The sequence below is a fragment of the Convolutriloba macropyga genome, chromosome 10 (assembly GCF_964194025.1).
Source record: "Convolutriloba macropyga chromosome 10, txConMacr16.3, whole genome shotgun sequence".
Lineage (NCBI taxonomy): Eukaryota > Metazoa > Xenacoelomorpha > Acoela > Convolutidae > Convolutriloba > Convolutriloba macropyga.
The window spans coordinates 9,798,220-9,816,050 of NC_134477.1; the positions used below are offsets into that span (position 1 = coordinate 9,798,220).

The 17,831-nt window shown below is 37.4% G+C and overlaps 1 protein-coding gene across 1 annotated transcript in view; it reads right to left on the minus strand.

Annotated features, from left to right (window-relative positions):
- Positions 1–2,864: 2,864 nt before the first annotated feature.
- Positions 2,865–17,831, minus strand: part of LOC142348273 (uncharacterized) — a 16,069-nt gene continuing 1,102 nt past the window's right edge. The window contains exons 2-4 of the mRNA XM_075399568.1: positions 15,159–15,370; positions 13,852–13,981; positions 2,865–3,167 (exon numbers count right to left, since the gene is read on the minus strand). Coding sequence (XP_075255683.1) covers positions 2,976–3,167; positions 13,852–13,981; positions 15,159–15,370 — 534 coding nt within the window. The 3' untranslated portion in view covers positions 2,865–2,975. The remainder of the gene's footprint in view (positions 3,168–13,851; positions 13,982–15,158; positions 15,371–17,831) is intronic.

The following is a 17,831-nucleotide window of genomic DNA, read 5'->3' on the forward strand; positions in this document are numbered from 1 at the left end:
ATGAACAAAAGAAAATTTAATTTTTCAACCAGAGCATAAAACGACCTGGAGTTATTAATTGCGGATAAAGCACACAAACTGCAAACTCGATTAGGTGGTTGTTGTTAAAATTTGATTTCTAAATCGTGTCTAAAAGAAACATTAAAGAAATAGCAGGCCCGCAAAAGCATCACAAGAAAAGCCTTTAACGGAAAAAGTTTAAAAGAAATTAGGATTTCTGTTTCGCACCAGCTATTGCTCGAACCCATTCCCCTCGTTTAACAGGCATAGGTTTAAACTCTTACGCTACCCACGCATATCTTTGCGTCTTTTAGTCTTTGTAGCAGAAACGTTCTGCTACGAAATAGTTTTGGCCTTGTTTAGTTGCATTTTTAAGGAGCGCTAAGACTTGTGCAAATAACGAGCTTATATATGGTGTCATAGCGCAATTCAAAACGCCTGTACTACGTTAGGCTGCATAATCAAAGAGCGTTAAAACATGCGATAAGGCGTTTAAACATGGTAACATAGCACTCGAAATATTATAAACTCATTGAAGAAAAAATATCATAACTTAGTAATATTAAAGTGTAAAAAGAAGGGATCAAGAACGAAACCCAGTAATGGATTAAAAACAACAAATACCATTTTTGGGCCAAAACCAGTACCCACATTAGGTACGAATTCGGGCGCAAACCAATGCCTCTCGCATTATCGACATAGGTCTCATCAATTACGCTATCGATGCGTATTAAGTTTATCTATTCTTCTTTCTACATCGGCAAAAATTTAGTCAATGCTTTTTTTGGCTCGCTTATTTTGCTATAAGGCAAGCTTAATAAAATGAAAACATAAAAAAATAATATAAAATGGCTTGATTACAAGCCTAAAAATGACAAAAAAGAATGTGAAGAGTGAGAGAGAAAATAAAGAAGAAACGAACCAATAGGAAGCAAAATTAAAGAAACGAAAAAAAGGGGCGAAAGTAAAAGAAAAACAACCTGCCGTTTTTTAAATCAGAGATTATTTGCTTTTCTCTAACTTAGCTCAAATTTGAACCCCTGGTCCTCGCTTAACAGCCATTGCTCTTGCCCCGTACGTTACCAATGCTGATTGCTTACGTCAATTGCCCTTTCTATGTCTGCAAAATCTCAGGCAGTGGCTTTTAAGCTCGCTTACTTTTGATATGCGGCCTGCTTTGTTGACTCGTTTTTTAGCTATGAGGCATAGTTAATGAGCGCAAAAACATGCGCAGCTTTATTTTTTAAATTTCGCGGCATGGTGCGCCTCAAAACGCATGAATTACGCAAGAACGCATCTATAAGGACCATTAAAACATGTGAAAATAGGAGCACTGTTAACCGTTGGGCTCGGTAGCAACCTACATTCATTAGATTGCATAAAGAAAAAATTCAACAAAGAAAGATAAAAAAGAATTAAAGAGAAAGAAACAAAAGCAGAGAAAGAGTGACAGAAATGGATGGAAAAAGAAATCACCCATTATTTGTTCAGAATATAATAATCATTTTCGAAACCAATGTAAGTGCAAACTCGACTCCCTCGCTTAACAGTCATAGGTCGTATGTTTTACGCTATCGATGCATATTGCTTTTCTCTATTGCTTTTTCGATATCAGCATTATTTTGGTCAATGGTTTTTCGGCTCGTTTGTTTCTTCTATGCAGCATATTCAATGAGCGCAAAATATGGTCTGATTAGGAGCTGAAACAAGACAAAAGGAGAAAAAATATGAAAGAAGAAGGAAAGGAAAAAAAGAAAATTACTGAAAAAGGAAAGGAAAAAAAGAAAGAGCTAGAAATATTTTGCAATTTCCATCCGTGGAAAAAATTAAAGTTTTTCCAACCCTACTCGGACTCGAACCCCTGCTTCCCGTTTAACGGCAATTGGTCTTATACTTTACTTAACCGATGCCTATTGCTTACGTCTATTGCCCTTTCTATATCAGAAAAATTTTGGCCAGTGGCAGTTTGAACCGCTCTACTTCGCCATGCGGCATGCTCAATGAGCGCAAAAACATGCGCAAATTAGGAGCTTCGACTTGTTGTTCGCCTCAGAACATATGAATTACAGAGGAATGCAAGTTTAAGGACCCTTAAAACATATGAAGTTGGGAGTGCTGCTAACCTTGCGCTCAGGTGCGACTGACAGTTAATAGAATAGATTTTTGAAAAGATTTGTATGCTAGTTAATTCTTTTTTAACTGTTTTTCACAGAAGCTTCACAGAACTCTCCGTTCGTCTTGAGAAAAACGCAATTTTTGCTACGCTAGGAAAAAGGCTTGATTTCCGCTCAAAACAGCCTGATTAATACTAAAGTCCAAAAATTGCTCATTTATGGATTTTACATTTCATAGTATTTGCTAGCAAAACAGGTACGGGGGAAAACGTGACAGATGAAACGATACGATACAGCTCTTTGGAAGCGCTTCATTTCTCAGACAACCTTCATGATATCGTAATGTTTTCTCAGATCCTGTGTAATTTTTCAAGGCCCATCTACATATCCTGGTACAAATTGAAGATCATATATGGTTCACGACAATCATTCAAAGATTGTATGATTGACTTGAATTCCTACTAATCAAAAAAGGGCCCTAAAATTTTTCAAAGGTTGGTGCCCACTAAAAATGTGATATATGTTTCTCGCTCCTCCCTATTTCTTGGAAAATGTAAAAATCAGCAGTCCTTTTACTCGCAATTATTTTACAATGTAATAGTAAGTTGGTAATGGAAAATTGGGGCGAGGGTAATGACAGAGGGCCTGTTTGTGACTAGCTTGTGTAGTCACTGTTAAATTCACCAGTCAACCCAAAATGATAACCAGTTGGGGGTGGGTTTGAAAATTGAAAATTGTGAACGGGCTATGTTTCGGTGATAACAAATTAAATTCCTCAGTTTTTTGATATACAGGGATGTACTAACAGGGATAATAAATATTTACTATGAATGTCTAGTGTTTATCTTTGTTTATTTTACATCACAGTTTTGGAAATGTGGATCTGTTAGGACTGACAGAGTTGCTCCTGCTTCCGGATGTAGATGCCAAGGAGACACATGATCCAGTCATCTGGTGTCTGAGACAGTCTGGAATCATTCTGTTCAGGTGCAGTGGGATCACCAACACTGGCTGTTCCGCATTCTTCAATACATACTCCTGCACTTTCCCAATCTGAAACATTTAAGTTTTATATTATTAACTAACGGGTTTGTAGGGCAATTATTATCTTAAATAAGATGAAAAATATCGGGTAATTAGTTTTTAAGGTCATGTAATTTAATGCCCCCAAAAGCTCGGTTGATTCAAGAGAAAGTTTACTATATCTTGAAATAGTAAAATATTGAACTTTGTGAAAAGATCCAACCTGCATAAATTCATTAAAAATCTTCCTTAATATCTTAGCAGAAACTTTTATAATAAACTCGAGGCAACCCAAGTTGAAGTCTCATCCGGAAGTGACCCCTGATCAGACCATCCCAGACCAAAGTATCCGCTGATCAGACCAAAGTTCACTCGAAACACTGTGTGCGGTTGGAATGCGCTCAAAGTTGTCTCTGATCAGACCTTGCCAGACGGAAAGGACCTCTGATCAGACTGAAATTAGACCATTGTCCAGACGATTGTGCGCTCAAAATTACTTCTGATAAGACTATTGTGCGCTCAAAATTACTTCTGATCAGACTATTGTGCGCTCGAAATCGCCTCCGATCAGACCTTGTAACTTCGGTGTCTGATCAGAGGTCAATTCCGTCTGGCACCTCAACCTGGGAAAGCTTTAGGTATCAATATCCCAATTCAAACTTTCATTAAATTGAGTGTCACTTCCACTATTTCCTCCGTTCCACCAATCTTTATTGATTGACATATCCACTCAGTTACAGGGTGTTGTGGTTAACAACCTTTTGACCTTCATATTGCGAGAGCTTCAAAACTTCAATTCAAGATGACTTCTTCAACAAACGCAACAATAAATTACCACGTGATTTGAACTAAGAAATCATAATTTCATCTGATTTTATCAACAACACTTGTTTCCTTTTGAGCTTGAGTTCTTCTTAAGCATAAAGCATTTAAGTCTCTAAAGCGTTTAAAGCAAGTCTAATCAACAAAAATAAGTGTTGCGACGCAACATTTAATGGTCCGCCGAAAAATAGGTTAAGGATAAAATAGTCGAAGCATTAAGCACCCAAAGCATTCACTCTCTCAAAAATTTGTTGATAACCTAAAAAGGGGAAACTTAAAGGGAAATTGAAAAGCGGACCCCCCACTAGATAGCATCATTCCCCCACATGTTATTCAAGTTGATTAACTTGTATAACTAGGTTGATTAACCTAACCAAGAGACCCGGTAGAAGATATCTAGTGGGGTAACTGTATACTCAAGATTCTGCATATTTTTTTTTTGAAAAACTTCAGGGGAAGTCAATCTCTCTCTCTAGTTCTCATCGAGAACACGGTTTTTGTTAGCTTACTTTGCCCCCTGAAGTACTAAGACTAAGTTCGCGCGTAAAAATTGGCCGCACTTTTGCGGGGGGATAGATACAACCCTATATTTACAACTTTCACGCTGTTTTAACTTGTTTCTGGAGCTTTTAGCCACAAAAGATTTACAACAACAGATAAAGACAAAGAATACAGCCAAAGAATACAACTAAAGAACAGCATCAAGAACAAAGCAAGGAACAGTGAGACAACAGCATATCAGAAACATGCCAGAAAATCTAGAACTTCTTCGAAAGTCGCGTGGGGCTCACAGAGGAGTTGCAACGAAACTCTACAATGAAGCAGACGGCATAATGAACAAACCGTTCACACTTATCAATGAAGACGACCTTATCCGACTGCAGCAGATAGTTGAACTATTGAAGAAGAAGCAAGCCTTCCTATCTGAGCAGAACCAAAAGATTCAGTCTCTTTTTGATGATCCTGACAACTTGGACGATGAAATTGTTGAGACAGAGGAGTATGATGACAAGATATGCCAAAACATCGACTATGTTCATCGGTTTGTTCAGCAAAAGACAAGACACTCGTCACAAGAGAGCTCATTTGCAGCCGGAAGCACCACGATTTCGAGGAATATACAGAACATCAATCTACCAAAGCTCGATTTGCCCAGTTTTTCCGGAAACTACTTGGACTGGATCTCTTTTTATGATCGCTTCAAGGGAGCAGTAATAGATAACGATCAGATGACGAACAGTTTGAGATTACAGTACCTGAAGTCAGCAGTGAAGGGAGAAGCTTCGAAGATGTTAACTTCAATCACAGTCACCGACGACAAATTCGATGTTGCAATGGAAATTTTGCAGAACCGATACGACAACAGGAGATTGATACTTCGAGCCCACATCCATGGAATTGTCTCATATTGACCAGTTTCACACGAAAACACACGGGAATTACGAAAACTTGTCGACACAATGGAGGAGCACAGACTTTCTCTTCGGAACATGGGACAACCAGTTGAGCATCAGGACCCCTTTTTTGTCTACTTGATTGCAGAAAAACTGCCCACCGAAACACGAAAGTTCTGGGAGCTTTCTTCAAAGGGGAAAGAACTACAGACCTATCAGGAACTAAAGACATTCCTGGAGGAACGTGTTCAAGCGTTGGAGTCAGCAGCACGAAGCAACAGTTCATCAAATACCGGAAAACCATCACATACGCAACAAAATCAGCCACAGAGACAACTTCACACTCATGTTACGACAACGAATCAGCAATGCGAATGTTGTGAAGAGGAACACAGAATTTTCAAATGTGGTAAGTTCAAAGGTTTAGGTGTCAAGGAGCGAGCCCAGCTGATCAAAGTCAAAGGACTTTGTTTCAGTTGTCTAAGACCAGGACACCGAGCAGAGAGTTGCGATGGTTCTTCGTGCCGTCAATGTGGACAAAAGCATCACACGTTGTTGCATTGAGAAGATGCGCATCAAGTCAATCAATTGAAAAACTCGTTTGGAAACAGCCGCAAAGCCAACGCAAGAGATCAGGAGAAGGTTTCATCTGGAGCCCCCAGCAGTAATGCAGAACAAATAACTATCGATCAAAAGATAACAGCAGCCCTCACCCATGAAGACAAGACACAGGAAATTTTTCTTCAGACAGCAATTGTTCCTGTTAATGTTCAAGGAGAAATAGTATATCTGCGAGCAATTCTGGACTCCGCATCTCAGAATAATCTTGTAACTGAAGCTGCAGTACAAAGACTTCAGCTAAAGAGAAAGAGGAACAATACTCGTGTTTTTGGACTCGTAGGAAATGAAGTCTCAACTAATCGCGGATTTGTTGACTTTTGCCTTCAACCAAAAAACAAAGCACCAATTATCATTGACGCGTCAGTTTTAACGAAAATGACAAACGATTTACCTTCTCGGTACATCAACACCGACAATTGGGAGACAGTAAAGGAACTACAGTTGGCTGATCCCGACTTTAACAAGCCCGCCCAAGTTGATCTAATCATTGGAGCTGGACACTACGAGGACTTGATGTTTGGGAACAACAGACTGAAAGAACCAAACATCCCGTTACTTATCGGCTCTCAGTATTCGGTTGGTTAGTAATTGGACGCGAAAACATGCAAACTTCCAATTCTTCCAGTTTGTAAACCTACTTTGTGTCATCATTTGAAGACAATTTGCAGCGTTTTTGAGAAATCGAGGAAGTGCCTGCAACTAAACATCTGACCGACGAAGAAAGAAGATGTGAAGAACACTTCAAGTCAACCACACGAAGAAGCCCTGAAGGAAGGTTCATCGTAAAACTGCCGTTTAAGAACGAAATTGGAGAACTGGGGGATTCCCAGCAGCAAGCACGACGAAGACTTAGAAGTCTCCTTCATAGACTTCAAAAACAGCCTGATCTGTACAGAAGATACAACGAGTTCATCAATGCGTTCATTAAACTAGGACACATGGAAGAAGTACCAGCAAAGGAGATGCTACTGCCAATAGAGAAAAGCTACTATCTCAGCCATCACTGTGTGTTCAAAGACTCAAGTACAACTACGAAGCTGCGTGTAGTCTTTGATGGTTCAGCAAAGACTACCAGTGGAATTTCTTTGAACGATAGACTGATGGTGGGACCCAAGATCCAGAAAGATCTATTCAGCATCCTGATCCGTTTCCGTATGTATCCTGTAGCCCTTTCAGCAGACATTGCAAAAATGTACAGACAAGTGCAACTGGATACCGAAGATAAGGACTATCATCGACTACTGGAACCGAACTCAACAGATATAAAGACATTTAGGATGACACGTGTCACGTACGGAATAGCATCATCAGCGTTTCATTCTATTCGCCCATTACAAGTTCTAGCGGAAGATGTTACGGACAAAAATGTACAGCTAGGAATCACGACAGACATGTACGTCGACGACTTGTTGACAGGAGCACCCGATCTGGAAAGTGCAATGAAACTGCAGGACTCAATCGTAGCAGTTCTTTCAAAGGCAGGGTTGGAGATTCGCAAGTGGACTTCAAGTAACCCAGAACTTGTTGAAAGGCTACCTGCAAACATTCGAGAAACTACCGACGAGATGACGATTAAAAGCGACGACTACAGTATAAAAACTTTAGGCGTCAAGTGGAACCCAAATCCAGACCACTTCAGTTTCATAGCAAAACTAGACGAAAAGACACCATCTACAAAACGCGAAATACTGTCAGAAGTTACACGGCTCTTTGATCCGTTGGGATGGCTTTCACCTACAACAATTCAGTTCAAATCTTTTGTTCAACTGCTTTGGATGGACCGATTTGGATGGGACGAAGCTTTGTCGAAATGCCTTCAGCAACAGTACAGCCGACTCAGAGTTCAACTGACGGAATTGGAAACTATTACACTGCCCAGAAAGGTAGTTTCAATCTCGCCAGCATCATCGGACATTGAACTTCATGTCTTCTGTGATGCATCAACTACAGCCTACGCCGCACTTGTGTATATACGACAATCTTTCGACGGAACAGTTCACACAAGGATGTTGACAGCAAAGACCAGAGTTGCACCAATAAGGAGTTTGTGCGTTCCCCGGTTGGAACTTTGTGCAGCACTTCTTGGAGCAAATTTGGTGGAAGCGATATCATCATCTTTGAACGATCAACGTTTCCCGACACCAAAAGTGTATGCTTGGACAGATTCAACGGTAACACTGGCTTGGCTGCAAGACTTTCCAAGAAAGTGGAAGACATTCGTTGCCAACCGTGTTGCAAAAATTCAGAACCTCATTCCATCCAGCAATTGGAATTTCGTGCCGACGGAGGAGAATCCTGCCGATTGCGCATCACGAGGAATCTCAGCCGCAAACCTAGCCAAATACAGCCTTTGGTGGAATGGACCCAGTTGGCTAGAAAAAAGCGAAGATTATTGGCCGAAGTCGGAATCAATTGAAGAACATCAGCATGCAGTGAATAACGAAGTGCAAGGAGAAACACTGAAGCAAACAACAATGGTTGTTACTCAGGAGAACAACTCAATAGTTCAGCTAATTCATCGAACATCTTCGTTTGGAAAACTGGTTCGAATTTCTTGTTATGTCAAGAAATTCATTCAGAAGGCCAAACAACAAAGCCAGAAAACCATTGCCAGCAGAACAGATCCAACAAAATCCGATACCAAATGCTACTCACAGAAGAGGAACCTATCATCAAAAAGATGTCAGCAGAAAAAGTCGGAAGCTGCAATAGCATCTGAATTTCAGTCACTTCAACTCAGCTCTTCAGATCTTTACCTTGGACGGATTGCCATATACAGCCTGATTCAAAAACTTTACTTGCAAGAGTTTGATGCCATTGTTAGTCAATCATCTTCATCAATGACAGAAGGGAAAGGTAACAACATTCCGGAGAATTTGTATTGTCATAAACCCCTTGGTAAGGTTGAGGTAGGTAAAGTTGGTGAGGTTGAGGTAGGTAAGGTTGAGGTTGGTAAGGTTAAGGTAGGTAAGGTTGGTCAAGGTGAGGTAAGTAAGGTTGTTGAGGTAGGTAAGGGTGGTAGGGTTGAGGTAGGCAAGATTGGTAAGGTTCAGGTAGGTAAGCTTTGTACAGCTCAATTAGGTGTTTCAGATAAACCAACAAGATTCAACGATTTGCAGCAACAAGTAGGTACAAGTGAAGAAGAATTGATCAACAGTACCTCAAACTTTCTCCCTTCTACGACCCAGACAATAAAGTTGTTCGCGTGGGCGGACGACTAGCAAATTCGCCATACAACATAGACAAGAAGTTTCCTATCCTTATTCCCAAAGATTCTCCAATCACAGTGCTCCTGATTCGGGAAGCTCATGCAAGGAACTTACATGGAGGCCCACAGTTAACATTGTTTTATCTTCGACAAACAATTTGGATACCCGGAGGACTATCAGCTTTTCAAAAAATTATTTACAACTGCAAGCCCTGCATTCGCCACGACGCCAGGATTCTTCAGCCTCAAATGGGAGATCTGCCAACAGAACGTGTTGTTTCATCATTTGCTTTCACCCACACTGGTTTGGACTACTGTGGACCTTTCAGCATAAAAGACAGCAGCGGAAAATTGCAGAAAACGTATGTTGCCCTTTTTGTATGTTTCAGCACAAAGGCCGTTCATATGGAAACAGTGACAACGTTGGCCAAGGAGGACTGTCTGCACGCCATAAAACGTTTTACAGCACGACGTGGACTGCCCGAAAATATTTATAGTGACAACTCAAGGACTTTCACTGGAACTCGGGGAGAAATTGGGGAGTTTCGTAAATTATTAATGGACAGATAATTCAAGGAACTGGTAGATGCCTTCACTACAGGACATCAGATAAACTGGTTGACAATTCCTCCACGGACGCCTCATTTTGGAGGTCTCTGGGAAGCCGCAATAAAATCCACGAAGAGACATTTTTACAGGACTGTGGGGACAACAAAGATGTTTTTTGAGAATTTCACAACCCTGATCACTCAAATTGAGGCCATCCTCAATTCTCGCCCACTTACAGCCCCCTCTAGCGATGCCAATGACCCCTCAGCACTAACACCCGCTCATTTTCTTATTGGACGCCCACTGACAGCTTTGCCGGAGCCATCTCAAGAAGACAACCGGACACAAAACAGAAGGTTCAAAAACATCAACAACATTGTCAGACATTTTTGGAAAAAGTGGTCCGTGGACTACTTGACAACACTTCAACATCGACTAAAATGGCAGGAAAACAAGCCACAGCACGCCGTCAATGACATTGTTATCATCAAGGAAGACAACACGCCTCCAATGCTATGGCCACTGGCAAGGATTACAAAAATATTCGACGGAAACGACAAGATAGTACGAATAGTCCAAGTTAGAACGCAAACAGGACTCTACATACGACCAGTAAGCAGACTGGTTCCATTGGAGAAGGAGAGACCAGAATCTCAGTTACCCAAATATAAGACAGCGGATGACTCATTGGATGAGGATTGACAAGTCAGCAGCACAACCCAATTCAATACAACAAGACCGGAAGATAAGCGTTCCTTAGACAATGAGCAATCAATATTCAAGTCAATATCATCAGCATTCAATATTTGCAATATTTTGAAGTCTGTCAAGCTAATTGTAAATCATTCACCTTCATGACATCAACGACAATGACGACCACAATGATGATGATGTTGATAATGAACACGAGGATAATGATGACGACAACAACAAAGACGACAACGATGACGACTACGACGACGAAGATGACAACAAGGCAAACAACAATCAATTTTCAGAAAACAATTTCCTCGTCAAAAATTTTCTGTGAAATTTCTTGTGTCAAAAGGTCTCAAGTGACTTCAATATTACTATTCAATTGAACTCGTTCAAGGAGGCCGGGTTATGTTGTGGTTAACAACCTTTTGACCTTCATATTGCGAGAGCTTCAAAACTTCAATTCAAGATGACTTCTTCAACAAACGCAACAATAAATTACCACGTGATTTGAACTAAGAAATCATAATTTCATCTGATTTTATCAACAACACTTGTTTCCTTTTGAGCTTGAGTTCTTCTTAAGCATAAAGCATTTAAGTCTTTAAAGCGTTTAAAGCAAGTCTAATCAACAAAAATAAGTGTTGCGACGCAACACAGGGTATAGAAGCAGTCTGATTGATATTAGTTGTTTACATTGATTGCATAAATAGTGTTGCCCACTTTAAAAAGCCGCTGGTTTTAAAAGTTAACAAAGCGGCTCGGTAATGTGCGATGGCGCATAATGTTCCGACCCCGCCCATCCACAATTTTGGCATAATTGTCTACCAAATGAGAAACAGATAGAAAAACCCAAAAATTCAAGTATTTTTCAAAAAACTGTGTATGAACGATAAGATAGCCTCCAAAGCAAATAACTCAGTGGAGTAAAAATTTAAGCATTAGATTGCTGTGATATGCCAATATTAAGAAAGCGAGTCAAGACGAACAGCAAAATCAAACAACAACAACAACAACAACAACAACAACAAACATTAATTACATCAAAAACTTTAGGTCCGTTCTAAAAACCAAATTTTAATCACAAAATCAGCATACCGTCAGATAAATCTCAAAATAAAAAAACTTATAAATCACCAGAAGAGATATAGACCAGTCAATAAAAAGGTTTGGTAACATTTAGACAAAAAAGAACAAAAACAGTAAAGTTAAAAAATTCGCTTATTTATTTAAAACAATTAACTTCTAAATAATGAAAACCGTTAGAAATCAAGTAAAATATCCCAAAAGTTTACGATTACCAATGTTTCTGTAGAATGGCATTAAGACCTGTCCTCATTATTTTTTTTAAGCGGCTAAAAAAAAACAACAAAAAAACAACAAACAAGAATTCTACTGAAACTTGCCAGAAAACGCTGACAAAATCCTCAAGCCATGTTTGGGCCCTCAAAATATATTCGATTGCGCTTTCTTCAAATACCTATAATGTAGTATGTTGCCATTCATTAGTGACACTAGGTTACAAGTAGACAAAAAAGAGAAAAGGGCAAAAGTATGTAAAAAGATTTTTTTTCGAAACAAAATTATTTCCAAAGTCATGAAAGACATTAACTACAAAATGAAATATTTAAATAGGGTCGTCTAATCATCCAAAGGAAGTCTTTGAGACGTGCAATTATCCAGAATATGTCTTGCGCTTACAAAAAGAACGTCAAATATGACAAAAATCAAATTAATTTACTTTTTTTTGTGAAAAACCGGTGTCGAAGTCAGTAAGGTCATAACGCATTCTTTTAAAAAAAGATTTTTGGATATCAATCCCTTTTGACACCTTCTTTTGACACCCATATTGTCACATTTGACCTGTAGTTAACGAGATTAAGTAACAAAGAGAAAAATTAAATGAACAAACTTGAGAAGTTAAAAAGTTTTTTTTTAGTTTTGGAAAACGATTGCTTTCAAAGTCATGAAAGCCATCAGCTATCTGCTAAGATCAGAATATCAGCTCATTTATTTTTCCATGAAAAGCTAGTGAAACCTATCACTATACAGGAAATTTCATACGACCGAAACGACAAAGTAAAAATGACAGTTAAAGACAAAATAAAAAAAAATTCAATTAATATCTTCAAGAAAGAAGTGCCGAGGCCGTTTAAACGATAATGTATATCGTTCAGGTTTTTAAAATTTTCGATTGTGTTTTTTTTTGAACGCTAATAATGTGATATGAGAACTGTCAATAATGTGATAATTTGACTAGAAAACGTGAAAACCTGGCAAATAACTAGAAACAAAAAAAAAATCTGAAATCTAGTAGTATCAAGGCCAGAAAACAACAACTTCAGGCTTAGAACTGCAATCGAGACTAACTTTTAAATCAATAGATTGAAGAAGCATTCTTTCTTTGCTGACACTATGCTACAAGTTGACCAAGTTAAGAAAAAAAGAGGAAAAGTTCATTAAGCCACTATTTATTTAATCAATCATTTTTAAAAGTCGAAACGATCATAAAATTTCAAGTAAAAAACTAAATGCATTAGCCTGGAACTGCTTGGAAATCCATTTGAACCTATCACTCCTGAGCTTTATGTTCTGTTCTTTATTATTTTAAAAAAATATCTTTTTTTAAAAAAAAAAGACAGACTGATTACAATCCGAATTCTTATTGGATTATAACAGTTCAAAATTATCCGAAAACCAGCCCTGCTAATTTTTATTGTCCGTTAGAGTTAATTGATTTTTCAAATGTTGCATATATAGATAATTTGTTAGTTGAAAACTCAAAAATAAATTCTCCATTTTTGATAATCAACGAGTAAAGTTAGCAAAAGAAGGCAAATTTTTAATTACAGAGCACTCTCAGTGGAAGTTGAATTAGGAATAGCCCCCCTTTTGAGTCCAGAAAGGTTGTATTAGTGTTGTTTGGGGGGTGTACTGCCGGCAAATTTAATAAAAGTGGACTAAATAAGTTTATTTCGTGTTGTTTTTGATGAAAAAGGCTGAATTTTGAAATATTTTGAATTTATTTAGAAATTTTGAGTTTTTGAACAAAAAAGAACTAAATCAGAATAATCAACAATGCTTGTTTGTCTTTAAAAATCAAATCAACGACACTATTGTTAAAAATTTTAACAGATTTTAGCAAAATTGACGAAAATTTAGGCAAAAATTTCGGAAAATGTGAATAAAAACAACGTGAATTCACTCTACTTTTCTCAGAAGTTTAAGCCTCGATGACTCCCTGCAGAACACGAAAATTAAAAAAATCTTTTTAATTCCATATTCTACACTGGACGAGCTTTCTAATGATACCAGTCTCAACTCTCTACGAGGAATATATCGATCGGCGAAAATTGACTGAACAAAAAAAAACCCATTTGATTATATAGTCCCCCCCGCAGTCCTCACTCCCCCTGTGTAGTACCTTGAGAGGTTTGTCCTGCAGTGCTACTCCGTGACAAGGCACCAGAATGCATTCACTGCAATGTTTACTCGCATAGTTGCAGATGAACTTGCCAGGGTCACTCTCGCTCAACGCAAACACTGGGTGTACTCTGAAACACCCAATCAAGTAACCCAAATCTGGGCAGAACATCTTTCCGATTTTAGCACCCCCCCCCCACCAGCTTAGTGGCCAGATAAACATGTCAAAAATTTGACATAGTGGACGTAGATCTAAAGAGTCTAATTTCAGACTCATCCAAGTAAAAATCCTAATCATCTTCTGTAAATTACGCGACTGTCATGCGTAATAATAATAAAGTTGATTAATTCACTGTTTTGGGGAAAAATCAAACCGAAATAGTAGGGATACTATGTATCAGTTAATCTTTTTGACTGGCATCTTTTCAGATCTTACGCCTGATAATAATATCTTTTCCTCAAATTTTTCCTTAAAAATATTGCACAATAGCATAATAGAAGCTGTTCCCAAAACTAAATTTCCGATATGTTAATCTGTCATGCAATTATGCAGGATATCGCAGGGAAAACTGCTATCAAGTGCAAGACATAACCGATGTTTTCACGCAGAACGTCATTTGACATGATATTTGACATTGTACGAATGACTTGGGAAGAAAGAAAACTAAATTGTCTGGATTCAGAGAATATCAAAACTTTAGTTATCTATTTGGAATTACTCTTTTATTTAGTGCCCAACTTTGAAAATGATATTGTACGTTAGTGTATTTTGGTGGACCACAAAGTGATGCCGGGGAATCACATAGATGATACCTTACCGAATAAAAATTTAAAAAACAAATAAATGGTAAAAAATATTTATGAAAAATAGATGTATGATTCTTGGTAATCATGCAAGGATCATGAATGATTTCTTAGTAGTTTTACAAGGATAGTACTAGGAAATACGTAATGATTTGTATGACATCATATATGATTCTTGTATGACTACTAAAAAGTGACGACCCGGGTAATATTCAAGTTATGCACAAAGAAAACAGTAATACTTATTAACAGGAACATACATAAGGCGAATAGCCGATTGCCTAAGACATACAATTGACAGGTACCGAATGACCGATAACATACTGCACATGAATAAAAATGAAAAATAAAAAATAAAAAAATATAAAAAAAATAATAAAAATGTTCCACATGATAAAAATGCTTCACACAGCTAGTTCGGTTCGAAATTTGAAAGCAATAAATTTATATCGATGTACAGATTTGCAAACTAAAACAGCATTTTATCCAGTCTCAAATTCTAACCTGAAATCCTCAATATGATGTTCTTTAGCCCATTCTTCGATCACCTTCTTGAAAGCATCCTTCACCCCGATCCCCCCAGACGATAACCCCCCGTAAGTCTCGTCCAGTAGTCTGGATATATGGTGTCCCCCATGCCCTGTACTTCTATGTATTATGATTGTGATGTCATCTTGTGGCTTGAAGAAGAAGTGAGCGTAGTAGTTGAGAGCGTGCTGTAAATAACACAATATATTATCGTCTGGTTGAGGTCTCAACGCTAAAATCTCTAAACAAGCTTGAACAATAAATGATTATATGTGAACAACTAGTACTTACTTAACCCAATGAACCAAAACTTGATACACCTTGATAAGACATGCATGATTTTGAGAGATACTTTTTGCAAAACTTAAAACGTCTTGCCAAGATCTTGAAATACCAACATTTCATGGTAGGTTTTGATAAGATCTTGGTAAGATCTTATCAAGATAGACCAGGAAAATTTCTTGACAGCTCTTAAAAAAATCTTTTTTCTTAAAAAAAACCTTTTACCATAATTGGCTCAGATTTTAAGCCAATTATGGTAACAGCATAAAATGAACGTACACGACATTTTGATTGTTTGGCGTTGCATCCGTTATGGACCAGGTTTACACCTCGACTTATAAAAAAAACTCAAAATTTCTGGAGGGGAGGGCTTTTATTGACTGAGAATACACTCTCGAATTCTTACTAAAAGTCGAGGATAAATCTCGTCATGGTTTGAGCATTGTCTCAAAAATAGCATTGTCTCAAAGTGCAGATACGAAAAAAAAATTTTGGGGTCGAGCAAATTTCTATACACGGGTCTGCTTTTCAGGGGTCGAGCAAATTTCTATACACGGGTCTGCTTTTTTTCAATTCATTCTATTTACTTCTATGCATAATGAGAAGGATTTAAACAAAACAGCCTTGTACCATAGCAATGCAACCTACAAAAAGTTGGAAAAATGCCAAAATACGTGAGAATTTTATTTAAATCATTAAAATAAGTTAGTTGTAACAGTTGGACTCAGTGGCATGTTGCCTAATTGAAAGCAACCAAGTAATGATCTTACCTCTAATGATCTTCTCGTCATTAGTCACATTAATTAGGCGTTATAGCGTCCTTTCACTTCCAAACATGCCAAAAATGTGAAATATGAATTTCTTTAAAAGAAACTCTAAAAACCAGTTTTTTGTCAATTAATTTCTGATTAGTGATTCTTCAGAATTGTAACAGATCACTGAACATACAAGCTGGGTACAACAGAAGCATTACAGCGAGCAAAAAATTGCAAAATTGTTAAGGCAAACAGTGAGACTTTTATTTTAAAAAAAATTCTTCCCCTACTGATGAGCTAAAGTCGAGCATCATTTTTTAGTCCATTAGAATTTTATTACAGCACCTTTCTTTTGCTATCTTGGCTTTAGGATTCTTTTTATTCAACTATTTATATTAAAAATAAATTTGCGAAAAACCTGACAAAAAGCGATTTTAGGGCACTTATTAATAGTTGCTTCTCTAATCAACTGGCTGTCTTGTTTCAAAAAGAGAAAAAGAGGATTTGTTTTTTTGAGAGCTAAACGTTCAAAAATGTGTTCTGTTACTGTCTGCTAGACGAGAACTGCGATCCCTAATTTTGTTGCTCACAAAGCCGGTTTTCAGAATATCGTCCCAATGATAGAAAAATGTTTGTCCCAATCATTAACTTGCTGAGTTATATGTGATTGGATTTCAGTTATCCGCAATGCAATTCATATAGAAAACTTTTACGAGTAGGGGCACCTTTTTATTTTTTATCCTTTATTTTCCAAACCAAGAAAATCAGAAAAATTTTCATGGCAGAAGTTGGAACGCCAATAGCGCAATAGCGTTTATGCTACACTTCGCATCGTTGTTCAAAAAAATAGTAATTTTCAAAATTTTTGAAAAATTATGCTCTCGCGATTTATTCATCCTAATAAAACTTATCTGAAAATTTTTGAAAATAGTCTATTTATATATAGCGCAGTAAGAAATTAATAATTTTGAATCTGTGGCAAAGTTTTTGCAGACATGCCCACTCGACTCTTAAAATTTATCAAACTCTTTGATTTTTGTGGTTGTGATTGAGACATCTAATGGGACAGTACAGCAGGCAAATATTGCATTGATCAAATTGACAAATTGACAAATTGACAAGTTACAATTATAAAACCAATTTTCCTGATTTGAGTATTTTTTTATTTTATATTCTCAGAATTATGATCAAATTGGCCTCATATATTCACAAGGGAAAGGAAAAATTTAATCAAATGTAAGCAAATAAGCATCGTCTGCAGTATCCACGAACATTCATGTTAATTTTCTGTTTTTTATCATCGTTTAGACAACAGGCAATGATCAACGCTAAATAAACAACAGCTCTCTATTAAAAATCTAGCGTAAGTTTTTCGGAGGTATTTCCACATTAGTATTAAAAAACATTCTCTTCTTTTTTTCAAATCTCCGTCATTGCTCTGTCCAAATGCTTCAATCTCAATTTACAAAAATTCTGAATAATTTTTTCTAGCATCTCGCAAAAATATTTTTTATGGCAAGATTTTTTTTGGGTAACACTTACGAAAGATCAAAATAAATAGGTCGTTTAAATTATTAGTGATTATTAGTTTGCCGCCAAAAAATCTGGACCT